At 40.9% G+C, this 15,724-nt stretch overlaps 1 protein-coding gene across 1 annotated transcript; it reads left to right on the top strand.

The window, feature by feature from the left end:
* LOC107638464 (DEAD-box ATP-dependent RNA helicase 37) lies at positions 1,771-11,130 on the top strand. Its single transcript, XM_016341756.2, has 5 exons — positions 1,771-1,982; positions 2,269-3,136; positions 3,232-3,315; positions 3,746-3,988; positions 11,086-11,130. Exons 2-5 carry the CDS (start codon positions 2,387-2,389, stop codon positions 11,128-11,130), a joined length of 1,122 nt encoding a protein of 373 aa, XP_016197242.2. The 5' UTR covers positions 1,771-1,982; positions 2,269-2,386.

The raw sequence follows: 15,724 nt of genomic DNA, 5'->3' as shown, positions 1-15,724 counted from the left end.
CTTCTCTCAAAACCAACTCCCCTCTTTGTGGATTTTTACCAGCACCAACCTTTTTTTTTTTGGGACATGACCAACACCAACCTTTAACATTTTTTTTTGTATTTGATTGGGTTTCTTCACTAATGGTTGGCTTGGCAGGCCTGAATGTGTTTTGGGCCCATTATGCATGTTTTCATTTTCAACTTGTTCATCATGCATGTTGCTAGCCTCCTTATTTTTCATTCCATCCTCATAAAAGACATTGAAACGAGATCCACCTCTTTGATATTGTTGCACATTGCTTGCACCTTCCATAGAAGTCTGAGAATGTTTCCCAATTTGAGCTCCTTTGGTAGCCGTTGAAGATTTCTTCATGATTTGCCTCCGCACCATCATCCAAGGCCCAAAGATTGACCTTTTGATTTGTTTCCTGATAATTAGTGGATACTTGATTATCTTGATGATCCGCGTTGCCATTACAATTAATGCCCGAATTATGATTGGCTTCGTTCCTGTTAGAGCCATCGACAGCATATTGACCTTCCCAGTCACCTTGGTCGATAGGATTCTCACTGCAATTATTAACTCTATGACCATACTTTTCACACAAGAAACATATTAAGTGTAACCCTTTATACTCAATGTTGAGAATGTTCCCTAGCATCGAAATACGCAGAAAAAAGTTTTCTTGAAAGATCGATTTCCATGCAGATCTTAGCAAATCTCCCTCGAGAATTGATAGATGTAACTTTATCGATTTTGAGCATAGTCCCTAAGGCTGAGCCGACCCTCTAAAAAAAGAGGTGGTTGTATAATTCAATTGGCAGATTTGTTATACATATCCATGCTGCTATCTTTTTTATAACATTTTCTGATGATAGAAAAAAAGGTCTTCATCTTTGAACAATCAGATAATGTTTGACAATCATCCACGAGCCTCTAGTGAGAGTATAAGAGTAATCCCCCTCATCTGAAAAATGAACCAAAAAGTAGTTACGATCCATATCAATAACATTAATCTTACCTTTCTTGACCTCGTCTCTATTAAGACGTTGTTCCATGAAAGCTAGGTGAACTCCTTTGCCCAGCACTTTGACAATGAGTGCCGCGTGCCATGGTTTGCACCATTCGTCAAACTCATCCTTCGATATTGGAATAATTGGGCACAGATCAAAACTCGCGGCCTCCTTGACTTGATCATCATTATCCTGATACCAACGATCTTCCGAATTCAACATCTTTTCATCTTCTTCCTCCTCTATTATATCTGTAAGGTTCTCCATTGGAGGTCCTGAAGGAGTGAAGAGAGAATCCTTATAAGAGTATTTTTTTAACAGTTGAAAAGTTGGATGTGGCAACATCCACCACTTCCATACATTCTCCCGATTGATTTAAGTCGACTTCTTCTCAGAGTTTTGACTTTCTTAGTGCTTTGTTGCACCAGATCTTTTTCTTGGGTCGAAACCCTAGCAGAGCTTTTGCTATAAGGTTTTATAACTCGTACGTATTTTTCTCTTACGAGACACTCTACTTTTAGTAGAGAGATTCTACTGGTTAAATTTAAAAGAATATAAAAAAATTTTTAAAAAACCAAAAAAATAAAGAAGGAAATGTTTAATTATTAATTTTTTTAAAAACAAAAAGTGAGAGTAGCGAATAAATATATCATTAATAACCAACTAACCACTTTTGTGCATAGACTCATTTGAAAACGGTGACTTATAAATGTTTGAGAGTAAAAATAAATTGAATTCGAATAAGAATTGTTGAATTTAAATTTAAATTTAAATTTAAATGAAACAATAAGAGGGGCCGCACGCCGCATCAAGAGGCAGAAAAGATATTTTTGTATGCGAGTTTGAAGGTTGTGTGTCGCTCTCTCCGTGGTGTCTCCAAATACATAGAAGCCAGAATTAGGGTTTCTCCATCTTCCCTTTCCAATATTCCTTCCTTCCAATTCAGGGTTTTAATAAATCTCTCAAGTTTCAAGAATACAGATACAGGTTCCTTCTCTTCTTCTCCTCCTTATTCATTCAAACTCCTGTTCCTTTTGCTGCATTGCCTTTTGCTTCCCCATTCTAGATCACCTTGCTTATCCAATCATCTTTTTGCACCGTTTTTAGGGTATTGAAACTCGCCCTACGTTTTGTTTTCGTGTTCATAAATGTGGACACCAGCATTGTTGTGCATATTTATACCCTTTTCTTTTTCCCAATTGTTCTATGCTTGCGTTATTGAATTATAGTTCCTGTTTCTGTTAGGTGCTGATTTGGGTTCGTTGTATTGCAGGGTTTGATTAGGGTTTTTCTATTTCTATCGAGGGTTTTGATTTGGGCAACTAAGGACACGAAGGAAGAAAAGGGCTTTCTTTTGGAGTGTTTTTTTTTCCCCTTGTTTGTGATTGACTATGCGAGCTTCATGGGCTGATTTGGCTGCGAATACTGCAGCTGAGAACGCAGGTGCTGGTACTTCAGTCAATAATGCTGGAACTGGTAACAGTTTACCTCCTTCAAGGTCTACTTATGTGCCTCCGCATCTGAGGAACCGGCGGCCTTTGGCTGAATCACCTGCCCCTCCGTATAGTGGCAGTACAACTTCTGGTTCTGGGGCTGGTACAGCTAATGCTGGATCACGTTGGGGTGCACCTCGTGCCGAGAACCGTTCTGGGGTTGGCAGCAGTGGTGGCCGAGGAAATGTATGGGGGAACAGAAGTGCGGGTTGGGATCGCGGAAGGGACCGTGAGGTCAATCCATTTGGAGATCAGGATGATACGGAGCAACCATTTAATGAGCAAGAGAACTCGGGGATAAATTTTGATGCCTATGAGGACATTCCGGTGGAGACAAGCGGGGATAATGTGCCACCACCTGTGAATACATTTGCTGAAATTGACTTGGGTGAAGCGCTTAATCTTAATATAATGAGGTGCAAATATGTTAAGCCGACGCCTGTTCAACGGCATGCCATACCAATTTCCCTTGCTGGAAGGGATTTGATGGCCTGTGCACAGACTGGTTCTGGAAAGACGGCTGCTTTCTGTTTCCCAATTATCAGTGGAATTTTGAGGGGCCAACCTGTGCAAAGGCCACCTCGCGGGGTGCGTACAGTTTATCCACTTGCCCTTGTTCTCTCACCAACTAGGGAGCTATCAATGCAAGTGAGTTGATTATATTGACTATGTATTGTGACATATTTAAATTTGGTGCAGTTTTGCAGTGAAAATATATGGGAAATGTTGTGATTTGGTTTCAGATACATGAAGAGGCTAGGAAGTTTGCATATCAAACAGGGGTTAAGGTGGTTGTTGCTTATGGCGGAGCTCCAATAAACCATCAGGTTTCTCTGCAATTGTTTATCTTTTTTTGGTTCTCTGTTCTCTTTTACCTAGGATTAGTTATGCTACTATTGATGCTATTTTTGAGATGCTTCAATTTTTGTCGTAGTTGCTCCATTGAATGATCTATGTTCTCCACCTAATGAGATAGGGTATGAGTGTTTATGAACTACAGTTTCTTTGGAAATGTGAAGATGTGCTGATTAAGCCATAAATTACCAATCATAGTTTGAGAGTATCTGGAAATTTTATAAACATGTCACTGTAGCTGGTGTGCTTTTGTTCTTGCTGCAAATTTGGCTGAATTGATCCAATTTGTAGGCTAGAGTCTAGATGCTGTATAGCCTATAATGAAATATCTTACTTATCAATGGCAGTATGAACATTTAGTATCTGATATTATATCTCACTAATAAGTTATGAATTTTCCAGCTACGAGATCTTGAGAAGGGGGTGGACATTCTTGTCGCAACTCCTGGAAGACTGGTAGATTTGCTGGAGAGAGCTAGAGTTTCACTTCAGATGATCAGATATCTTGCACTAGATGAGGCAGATAGGATGCTGGATATGGGTTTTGAGCCACAAATAAGGAAGATTGTTGAACAAATGGATATGCCCCCTCCAGGTGTAAGACAGACTATGCTATTCAGTGCCACATTTCCTAAAGAGATACAGGTTTAGTTCATTCTTTAAATTTCTGGAAGACCTTTTATCTATGTTAGCAAGATATGCTTTTAGTGTATTGTAGGACTTGGGGGCGTTGCTTATCTGAGAAACATATATTTTCTCTCTCTCTCTCTCTCTCTCTCTCTCTCTCTCTCTGTAAAATGTTGATTGGTGTTAGTAATGGCGGTGGCTAACATATTAGGAGTTTCTTTTTACATCTTTATCATTATGGGCAGTAAGTTTGGTGGGGGAGTGTTTGTAGAGTATGCAGTGGGGAGCTTTACATGCAGTCGAATCTGTTTTTCTACACAATATATGTTTGCCATTTTAACATTCCCTACTCAGTTGAGGCGAAGTTTTGCTGTATCGGTGGTGGCTGAAATGAGTGGAAGATGATTTCAGGGTTGACATTGATCTTACTATTGCTGATTAGTACTCGTTGACGTTCAGGGTTTGGATTTAAATATATTTAGCTTATGCTTGGTTGGATTGAGATGGGTATATTGATAATTACATTCATTGAAGGTTCAGGTGTTAAAGACATAAAATCCATTAGCGTTTATTTTCTTTGGTAATACTGATTTGGCTCCTTTATAAAGGGAGTTTGTAATATGATTAAATTTGACACTAACCATTTTTGCATTATTTTATTGGGGTTCGCACACAACGCAACTTATTCATTATAATTGGTTAGAAATTGTCTTACAAATCTTCTGCTCAATTTTGTGCTGATTTCAGGGTTTCCTAGAACCATTTCTATTTACATTTTTTTTCTTGGGGTGTTAGTCCTGTTGATTATCAACAAGAAAAAAAAATATTACAAATCTCCAAACTTCTACTTAAATCCGGTTAAATACAAATAAACTACTATTGAGGAAAAGAGTAAACTACCAACTCGGTCCCTACTTGACGGAAAACGCTGAGTTGTCACGTTTGAAGCGTGACCTGTCACATGAGCCGGATGATGTGTTCATTCAGTAACTAGGTGGATAAGTTCAAATGGACAGGGGCTAAATTGTCCAACTCCTTCACCCTATAAACAACATCGTTTGCGCGGGAATTAACGTTTTAGTTGCTTCTGAAACAACGTGTTTCTATAAAACCCCATCCTCCAGCCTTTACATTTACAAGAAAATCCTAGGAGAAAAGCTTCCTCACTTCTCGAGACCACTGTGGATGCTGGGTTGGTGGAGGGAAGAGCTGACGTTGCTGCTTACAAGGGTGCTGACGACGTCATAATTGACAGCAGTTTGGTGGTGTTGTTGATGGAGCTGGACGGAATCCTGTGACGACGCTTCACACAATCCAGGTTAGTGATTTTCTATATAGTATTTGTCCCTTGTGCTTTGTGTGGTCCAACATTTTGATTCTCCTTCTGACAACGCACCATTGTTGTCTGCAACCCTTTGTGGTCCTGGTTATGGAAAAGTTTAAATAACCCTAAACTTTTGTGCATTTTTGTAAAAAATAAATAATACAATGATGGTCATTCTTGTGAAAACATTTTTATTGTTAGGGAGAGTTTATTGCAGATGTATGAATATATGGTCATTCCTGTGTTTCACCATGGGAGAAGATTTGTCAGAAACTCTGAGGGTGTTCTATGCTACTTGCATGGTAAAGTGAAGAGGTTTTCCCCTTTAGACTTGGATTACGTAAATTTCTTTGACTTCATTGAATTATTTAAAGAATTGGGTTACCGGGAGTATAAGCAGATGTTTTGGCTTGATATGGGAGAACCTAATATGGAAGATGGACTTCATGTAACTAGAGGAGATATAGAAATTAATCAGATGAGGGAGGGTAAGCTGAGGTACAAGGAAACTGATGAGCTATACATCTATTTTGAACACGATGTGGATATGCCTGAAGTAGTTGAAGAAGATGTGGCTGGGGAGACTGTTGTGATGGATTCATCGTCATCATATCATCTGATGATGGATATGAGACAACAGAGGATGAGCCTTACAAGCCTCCTTCTCCTGGATTTGAGGCAGATGATAGCAGTAATGAGGAAGAAAAAAAACAGAAGAAAAAGGTTCCAAAAAAAGGAGTTTCAACAAAGAAGAAGATGAGTAATGAGGCTGCTGGGTATGAAACTGAAGATAAGAGTACTGATGAGGATAAAAGAACTAAGAAGAAGACTATAGTGTGCCTAAAAAAATAGTATCACCTAAGAAGAATGAGAGTAAGAAGGGTGGTTCATCTAGTAGTAGGCCAAGCCAATCACCAAGAACTGCTAAGAAGAGAACTTCTAAAAAATATTCCGGTGTTAGAAGAAGGCATATCTTAAGAGATGGATCTGGCAAGGAGGGGATAGAGGGTCAAAATAATGGGCTGGGACCAAGTATTGGGGCTGGACAAACAAAGAAGAGACATGGGCCTGTAGGTGGATCAGGTGAGGGTCCTAGTATGGGTGATGGGCCTAGTAACCCAAGCTCAGTCCCAACTGATGTGGAGATGGATAGTGATTATGAGAAACCATATGAGTATGAGAGTGAGGCTTTTAATAGCCCAGTTTCTTCTGAGGATGAGGGAAGGACAGCATATGACTCTTTTAGTGAGGATACTGAGTATGGAGAGGTAGTGTTTAAGGTTGGTCAGATGTTCCCAACAATGGACTTATTTAAGAAGGCTTTGAAAGACTATTTTATATTTGAGGGAAAGGATGTGTTATACATAAAAAATGAGAAGCATAGGCTAAGGGCAGCATGTGCTACTGAGGATTGTCCATGGTTGATTTTAACCTCATGGAATAATGCTAGTAGGTGTTTCCAGGTGAAAACTCTGATAGATGAGCACACCTGTGCTAAAGACTATGGTAGCAACATGGCCGATAGGGGTTGGGTGGCATCGAAACTCATTAAGACTTCATCGAAGTTCATTCCTACCCCTGAGTTTAGACCTCCGAGGCAAACTTGATGTCTGTTGCGTGGCTGTTGACATAGATGATATCAAATTGAACTCTTTTTGTTATTATTTTGATGTTGGTGTTTACAAATTTAGGAAAAACTTTGCTTTATTTGAAAGTGTATGTATGCATGTTTAAGTTAGTTTGAAACTCTACTAGATTTAATTGGAAGATGTTTTGGGTTTAAGGCTACATGTTGGCCTTCTTTTTGTTGTTAAAGGGCTATATGTTGTCCCTTTTTTTATGCTGAACAAGGACATGATTGATTGTTTTGTGTACATGTTTTATATAAAACATCTTTTGTGTTTCTTTATCTAACATTTTTCATTGATTAATTTGTGTAACTACATGCTGCTAGAATGCATCAAATTAGTAACAGACTATTTTCATTGAATAAAATCATTTTCTCATCTGAAACAACATACATACTTCTGAAGTTAGCAACACAAATTAAAAATTAAACAACATACACTTTTTAAAACATACACTTTAAAACTAGTATCACATAATGTTTCCTGCTAGCCAAATGCCTTAAATTTGGATATCACAATTCCAAATACAAAAACAATAACCACAGCTTTAACATTAACGCAGCTAGTACCACTATTGGTATTACAATGTTTAGGTTCCAACTCTAACCCAGTCACTCTACCCTCTAGTTCCCTGAGTTTTTCAGCATCAACAACAGCAGCATTGGGTATCTGACTTTGATCTAGCTTCCAACCCTCCATAAAAGAAGAATTTCTGGGTAACACTTCAAATAATGCAACATAATCATCCAACCATGCAAAAAATTTGCAATGCGATGTTGAACTCTATAGAATATACCCATAGCTAAGAAGATGTCACAAGGAGTTAAAATCAAAGAAATTTAAATTAAATTTCAAATTACCTTGAAGTGTGGACATCTATAAAATAACCTGTTAGGGTTTTGCTCTGTTGAGGAGAGAAACAGTATCGCATGCGCCCCACAACGGCATCGTGGAGCAATGAACTTCTTCTTCTTCTTCGGCACACCAACACTTCCTACAGATACGCTAAGAGCACTTTTGCCTTCCTCTTTAAAAACTTATCTTCCACTCCCATCAATGGAACTCGACGGTGGTTCTTTACTGCTGCTCATGCTTCCTGCTGGGTTTTCTTGTAAATGTGAAGGCTGGAGGATGGGGTTTTATGGAAACACGTTTCAGAAGCAACTGAAACGTTAATTCCCGCTCGAACGACGTCGTTTATAGGGTGAAAGAGTTGGACAATTTAGCCCCTGTCCATTTGAACTTGTCCACCTAGCCACTGAATGAACACGTCATCTAGCTCATGTGACAGGTCACGCTTCAAACGTGACAGCTCAGCATTTTTCGTCAGGTCTCACCGGAAAATAACGCACAGGAACTGCGTTGTGTGACGGAACTAGAGGATAGGGACCGAAGTAGATCAATTTTATTTTGAGAAGTCACATTGTCATTCTTAAAAATGGACAGAGACCGAATTAATAGTTCACTCTCCAAAAAAATTGAAAGGATCCCCAAATCATTTCAGAATTTGTTGGGCATTGTTGGAATCGGTGCACCAATTTGCATTTTGCAAACCGTCACCTAAACCACTTGCCTTTTTCAAGTGTAATGATTGCGCGCAACACTTGGAAAAAAAAAGGAATTGACTAATTAGTTTAAATACAAGGTATAAGGAGGAAAATATTAGTAACTTAACGATAAATTACTAAGATGATACCAAAAAGCGCATGTTATTGACAAGAGAGTAAACATTTAATTTGGTTCTTAAAAAATTTGAAATTGTATATTTTGATTTTCAATAAATTTTTGTTAATTTAGGGGTTCTTGAGATATATTGATCTTTTTGTATGGAGGACTAATTTGTTTTACAATGATATTTAAAATTTAATTGTATTATAAAAAATTTATTAGAGACTTATTTGTTTAATACGGATATTAAATATTTTATTATAAGTGATAGTGAAACTAAACTATCTGAACTCACCAGAAGAAAAGAACTCGCTCGAAGTGAGATAATAAAGAGAAATAATGGACAAATTGCTTGTTTGTACGTCATTCTCGAAAAAGATATTTTTTTTTAACAAAAATAAAAGTGATTTTATATTTGGATATCTCATGTAAAAAGATCTTTTTATCTATCAATTATGTTTGGATAAAATAAGATAAAAATACTTTTTTGTTCATTTATTATGTGAAAAATATATTTTTTTAAGAAAAAAAGATGTAAATTATAACTTCTCAAAAAAAATATTTTTTTGATTTTTCTATTACTTTTACTTTTACTATTAGAAATTTGTCAAACACACTAAAAAATAAAAAAAATATTTTTTCATTGAAAAAATATCCTTTTTTATCGATTTAATGGCGCCCAAACAAGCACAAATAAGACAACAGAGAATTAATATTCCCATTGTAGTGAAAAAGGCCATTAGTTACGTATATGTTGTACTCTAAAGTATTTAGTTGATCTTTATCAAGCATTTTTAAAATAATGACAAAAAAAAAAAAAACAAATTGTTAACGTTCTTATAAATACTTTCCCTCTCTTTCGTTGTTTCGTTTCTGCGATCTTTCAAATTTCCCTTGCATTCGTTCGTGCTGCATTCTTGCGTTTTCGAAGGCTTTTGCTTCCAACCCCTATTTCCGGATAAAGGTTAGTTCTTTCCCCTTCTGTAATATGCGTTCTATTTGCGTGTCTTTATCTTGTGGGTAGATTTGGTTTGTAGGCTTTAGTTCCGTACTCCTTCCCTTAGAGACCGTGTGTTGATTTTCCTTTTCTTTTGTAGGTTTCTTGTCACCCTTTTTAAGAAAAAGAAAATGGCTTCCGTAGATGCTCTCTCCCAGTGGGTTGATGTTACGATCCTAGGGGAGGAGCCCTCGGTTGATACTGAATTTATTACCCACCTTCGTACTCACTATAGAATTTGCGCTTCTGAGGAAGATGAGCCGAAGTACGAGTTGGTAGTCCCGGGTCCGGAAGACCGGGTTTGCTTCGGGAGGGCCGACGAGACGGACCCTCATTTCTTTTTTATGTATGAGAGTATGGTCACTCGTTTGGGCGTTTTTCTCCCTTTTTCAGAGTTTGAAATGTCTGTATTGCGTCATTGCCGGGTTGCTCCCACCCAGCTTCACCCCAACTCTTGGGGTTTTCTAAAAATTTATCAATTTATCAGCCAGGCCCTAGAGTTTCCGACTTCTCTGAGGATTTTCTTTTACCTCTTCCACATGACCAAGCCCTTTAGTGGGCTAAATAATAAGCAACAGTGGGTGTCCTTCCGAGCCATACAAGGTCGGAGACTTTTTACCCTTTTTGACGAGTCCTTTCATGACTTCAAGAACTACTTTTTCAAAGTGCAAGCTGTAGAGGGTCACCACCCCTTTTTCCTGGATGATCATTCTTCTCCCCGATTTCCTTTATATTGGCTGGAGGCCTCCCCTTGCGAGAAATATGGTCTGGACGACTTAAATGAGGTAGAAGCAGCCATTGTGGGGTTCCTCCGAGAAGTGTGGGGGAGGGCCCCATACTTGGATACTAAAAAATTTCTCCAGGGGTCGCCGACCTTTGTCCAGTCACAATTAGGTAGCTTTTTGTGTTTCTCGCTTATTTCCGATTTGCGATTTCTTTTACCGACTTGTTTGATTTTTAGCTACCAATTTGTTTTTGCAGAGATGGCAAAGATAAACGCTCAAGAGTCTTACCAGAGGGTTCAGGAAGCCAAGGCCAAGTCTCGAGCCAGATCTGGTGGTGTTAGGGCAGTTGTCTCTCCTCCTCCTCCTCGGAATGTTGGGACTCCCTCTCAACCCATTGTAATTTCTTCCTCTGCTCCCTCTCTGCCACCCCCTCCCGTCCGACCTACTCCCGAACCAGAGCCAAAGAAGCGCAAGATCCTAGAGTCTGGCGTTTCTGGTGAGGCAGACGCTCTTGCGTTCGTCCGGAAGAACATTTATCCTCATGCTCGCATGAGTATGGATGATGTTTCTGTTCGGCACTACCTCACCACTGTGGTTGAGGAGAGTCTTAAGACGGCGGGGGTTTGTGGCAAACTCTTAGATATATTTGAGAAGACTCCTATCAGCTTTTTAGGGACGACCTCGAGGGTCGAGGAGCTGGAAGGTAGGCTTCGTATATATCAGGATCATGAGAGGGAGTTGGAGGGGGAAGTTGCCAAGCTGAAGGAGGAGAGAGACAGCCTCCGGGAGAAGGGGAAGAAGGTTCAAGCCCAATGTAACATGGAGATGGATTTGAGGAAAGCAGCGCAAGCCAGCTACAACAGTTTATTTGCTGATCTTGTGTCTGTAAAGAATGACTTGCTGAATGCTCGGAAGGCCTATACCGAGTTGGAGGACTCTATTGCGGATGGTGCTGACGAGGCTTGGAGGATTTTCAAGGAACAGGTCGGAGTTATTGCTCCTGACTTGGACCTTTCTCCTTTGGATCCTGATAAGATTGTTATTGATGGTGCCATCGTGGATCCTCCTGTCCCCGTGGTGGAGTCTGAGTCTGATTTAAAGACTCGGGGGCAGAGGATCATAGAGTCCCCTCCTCGCTCTAAGGACGCTCCGAGTTCCTCTACCATTCCTCCGACTTCCTCTTCGACTCCTGCTCCTGGCGTTCCCCCTGACTTTGCTGGTGGTGATCCTCTTAAAAAGTGATTTTGGCTATTGGGGCCCGGCCTGTGGGCCCCTCTTTAAACTCTTTATTTATTTTGGTAGTGTTTGAACAATTTTTTGGCCTTTTAAGGCCGTAAACAAAACACTTTATAATACCCTTTTTAATAAGGGTTTTGTAGGTTAAAAAATAAGTACCCTTTTTTGGATAAGGGTTTTGAGTTACCTTATGCGCGCATGCTTTTTCTGTTCGTGGTTCTTTTGACTCTTTGATCTTTTCTAGAAAAACCTTTTCTTTGGGGCTTGCCTGCTTTTCTGAATTTCCTTGATTCTCAAGGCAGCCTTACTATTTTTTCTTAGTTTTTCCTTATCTCTTTTTGTTATTCCTAGTACTCAATTTTGTTTTATTGAGTTTTTCGTGACTTAGGCTACTTTTGCGATTCATTTTAACTTTACTCGGTTTCGTTTTCCGACTTATGAGTCAGATTGCTTCCGAGTTTATCATGATCGACTTCTATAGCCTCTTTACGCCGACTTGTACCTCGTCGTTTTATCCTGACGACCATCTAGGTCGGTTCATGGGATTTTCACGTTTTGTCGAGCTTAAATCGGCGCGTTTCGTAGAAAGAAAATAAAAAAGGGAATTTAAAAGAGATATTTAAGATGAAAAAGATCTTTATTAATCGAGGAGGTACCTTATTGCTACTAAGGGCTTTTGATAATTTATTTCCCTTAGTCCCTACTATGATGCCTCGTTAAAAACCCTTCTTCAGAAAAAACCCTTTGATTCTGGGAAAAAATCATGAAGCTGGGAAAAGAGTACATCAGGGAGTAGAGTTCGCTTTTAACTGTAGTACCTTTTCATATTACAAGCATGCCATGACCTTGGTAACTCGGTGCCGCCTAAGTCGGTCACCTTATAATAGCCTTTTCCTAAGACCTCCTTGACCTTGTATAGTCCTTTCCAATTAGCAGCGAGTTTTCCCTCCCCCAATTTGTTGACTCCAATGTCGTTTCTGATTAAGACTAAGTCGTCAGGGGTGAAACTCCTTCGAATGACTTTTTTGTTGTACCTTGTAGTCATCCTTTGTTTCAACGCTGCTTCTCTTATCTGAGCTTCTTCTTGGACTTCAGGGAGCAAGTCGAGCTCTTCTTTGTGCCCCTGTATATTCCTGATCTCGTCGTGGAAAATCACTCTTGGGCTTTGCTCGTTGACCTCTATTGGGATCATGGCTTCTACGCCATAAACTTTTCTAATTTGTGATACCTTAGCTCAGGGCCCTGTAGTACTTTACTGATGAAATAGATTGGGTGTTGACTGACCTCGTCTTCTCTTATCAAGGCTGCTGAGACAGCCTTGTCTGCCACGGATAGGTATAGGACGAGGTCTTTTCCGGCTATAGGTCGGGTCAAGATAGGAGGTTGGCTCAAGAACTTTTTGAACTCCTGGAACGCCTCCTCGCATTCGGGAGTCCACTCAAACTGGTGCCCCTTTTTCAGTAGGGAGAACAGTGGAAGGGACCTTAATGCTGATCCTGCCAAAAATCTGGAGAGAGCTGCTAGTCGGCCATTCAGCTGTTGGACTTCTCTCAAACAAGTCGGGCTTTTCATCTCTAGGATAGCTCTACACTTGTCGGGATTGGCTTCGATCCCTCTTTGTGTTAGCATGAATCCTAGGAATTTTCCTGCCTCCACTGCGAAGGCGCACTTTGCAGGATTTAGTCTCATCCCGTGCAACCTTATGGTATCAAAGACTTGTGAGAGGTCGGATAGGAGGTCGACTTCCTCCTTGGTTTTTACCAACATATCATCGACATATGCTTCCATTAAGCTCCCTAAGTGGGGGGCAAACACCTTATTCATCAGCCTCTGATATGTGGCCCCTGCATTTTTCAATCCAAATGGCATGACCACGTAGCAATAGTTGGCTTTGGGCGTGATGAATGATGTTTTTTCCTGGTCTGGTTCATACATCGGGATTTGGTTATATCCTGAGTAAGCGTCCATGAATGACAGGTATTGATACCCCGAGCTAGAGTCCACTAGGGCGTCAATACTTGGTAGTGGATAAGGGTCCTTGGGACATGCCTTATTTAAGTCGGTGTAGTCGACGCACATTCTCCATTTACCGTTTTGTTTTTTGACTAGCACTACATTGGCTAGCCATGTTGGATATTTGACTTCTCTGATGAAACCGGCTTCTAGGAGCGCCTGCACTTGCTCTTCTACTACTAGGGTTCGCTCTGGGCCAAGCTTGCGTCTTCTTTGTTGCACAGGTCGGGACCCTGAGTAGACCGAGAGCTTGTGAGACATGAGCTCGGGATCTATCCCAGGCATGTCGGAGGCCTTCTAGGCGAAGAGATCGGAGTTATCTCTTAGGAGCTTAGTCAACGCTTGTCTTAGGGTTTCCCCTAGGTTGGCTCCTATGTGAGTGTTTTTTCCTTCCTCTTCGCCGACCTGAATCTCCTCAGTTTTTCCCCCGGGCTGTGGTCGCAGTTCTTCTTTAACCCTTGCTCCCCCGAGTTCTATTGTGTGGACTTCTTTGCCTTTTCCTCTCAGGTTTAGGCTTTCATTGTAGCACTTCCTTGCCAGCTTCTGCTCTCCCCTTACCGTTGCTATCCCCGACGAGGTCAGGAACTTCATGCAGAGGTGGGGTGTCGATACCACCGCTCCGAGTCGATTAAGGGTAGCCCTGCCGATTAAAGCATTATAAGCCGACCCCACGTCGATGACTATGAAGTCTATACTCATTTCTCATCTAAACCTAGTTTGTCGAAAGCGGGCTTAAAAAGGATGTCTGCTGAGCTTCCTTGGTCCACTAGTGTTCTGTGTAAATGGGCATTTGCCAGGATCATGGTAATTACCACTGGGTCATCGTGCCCGGGGATTATTCCTCGCCCGTCTTCCTTTGTGAATGAAATGGTCGGAAGGTCGGAGGACCCCTCTTCGACCTGGTGGACTCTCTTGAGATGTCTTTTACGAGAGGATTTTGTGAGTCCCCCTCCCGCAAATCCTCTTGAGATCATATGGATATGTCTCTCCGGAGTTTGTGGTGGTGGGTCTCTTCTATCCGTATCTTCTCACTTTCTTTTTCCATGACCGTCCGACCTTTCTATGAGATATCTGTCAAGCCGACCTTCTCTGGCCAACTTTTCTATCACATTTTTAAGGTCGTAACAGTCATTTGTGGAGTGCCCATATATCTTATGGTACTCACAGTAATCACCGCGGCTCCCCCCTTTTTTATTTTTAATGGGTCTGGGGGGAGGCAGCCTTTCGGTATTGCAAATTTCTCTGTATACATCCACTACAGGAATTTTCAGTGGAGTATAAGAGTGGTATTTTCTTGGCCTATCGAGGCCGAGTTCTTCCTTCTTCTTCGCTTCCCTCTCCCTCTCTTTCGTTGAGGGAGGGTGCCCGATTCGCAAACTCGGGTCTCTTAGCCTAGCGTTTTCTTCCATATTGATGTACTTTTCAGCTCTTTCCTGTACATCATTTAAAGAGGCGGTCCGACTTTTAAAGTTGCTCATATGATGTTTTGGATCGGTGGTTCCATCGTAGAGGTCCATATCAGGGCTTCTAAAGTTTCTCGGAACTTTTGCCCTCATTATGTCCTCGCTAAACGGATCTTTCTCTCCTAAGGGAGAATCTTCTCTCAAAACTGGTCGGAGGGAGACTGTCGAACCACTTCATCGCTGCTTTTGACAAGGTTGTCGGGAAAGCTTTGCATCGCGTAGCGTCAGAAGCGTCAGAAGCGTACATCCGACTTTTAAAGTTGCTCAGATGATGCTTTGGATCGGTGGTTCCATCGTAGAGGTCCATATCGGGGCTTCTAAAGTTTCTCGGCACTTTTGCCCTCATTATGTCCTCGCTAAACGGATCTTTCTCTCCTAAGGGAGAATCTTCTCTATCATCGTGGGAATTCCGACTTTTGAGGGAGGATTCTAACTTTAAGAGTTTTCTTTCTAACTCTTTTCGTCGCTCCATCTCCTCTTTTAGGTTCTTTTCAGCTTCCCTTTGTCGTTCTCGCTCCTGTTCTAGCTGCTCGAGTCGGCTATGGATTAATCCCATAAGCTCACTAGCGTGGGAGGGTCCTTCTTTTTCTGATTCGCGCCCCTCCGAGGAGTTCACCTTCGGATTTTTGATTCCGGAGGTGCCTTCCCTATGTTGATCATTGGCTTCCTGGTGGAGGTTCTGATCTGCTTCATTGTTTCC

Source organism: Arachis ipaensis, chromosome B04 (genome assembly GCF_000816755.2).
Source record: "Arachis ipaensis cultivar K30076 chromosome B04, Araip1.1, whole genome shotgun sequence".
Lineage (NCBI taxonomy): Eukaryota > Viridiplantae > Streptophyta > Magnoliopsida > Fabales > Fabaceae > Arachis > Arachis ipaensis.
The sequence above is the reverse complement of the archived record's forward strand: the minus strand, read 5'-3'. Positions and strand labels throughout refer to the sequence as shown.

Coding starts and splice junctions, on each gene's coding strand:
- LOC107638464 (XM_016341756.2), top strand. CDS start 2,387: ATGCGAGCTTCATGGGCTGATTTGGCTGCGAATACTGCAGCTGAGAAC. Junction 3,316..3,745: donor GAGCTCCAATAAACCATCAG/GTTTCTCTGCAA, acceptor TGAATTTTCCAG/CTACGAGATCTTGAGAAGGG. Junction 3,989..11,085: donor CATTTCCTAAAGAGATACAG/GTTTAGTTCATT, acceptor GAAGGAGGAGAG/AGACAGCCTCCGGGAGAAGG.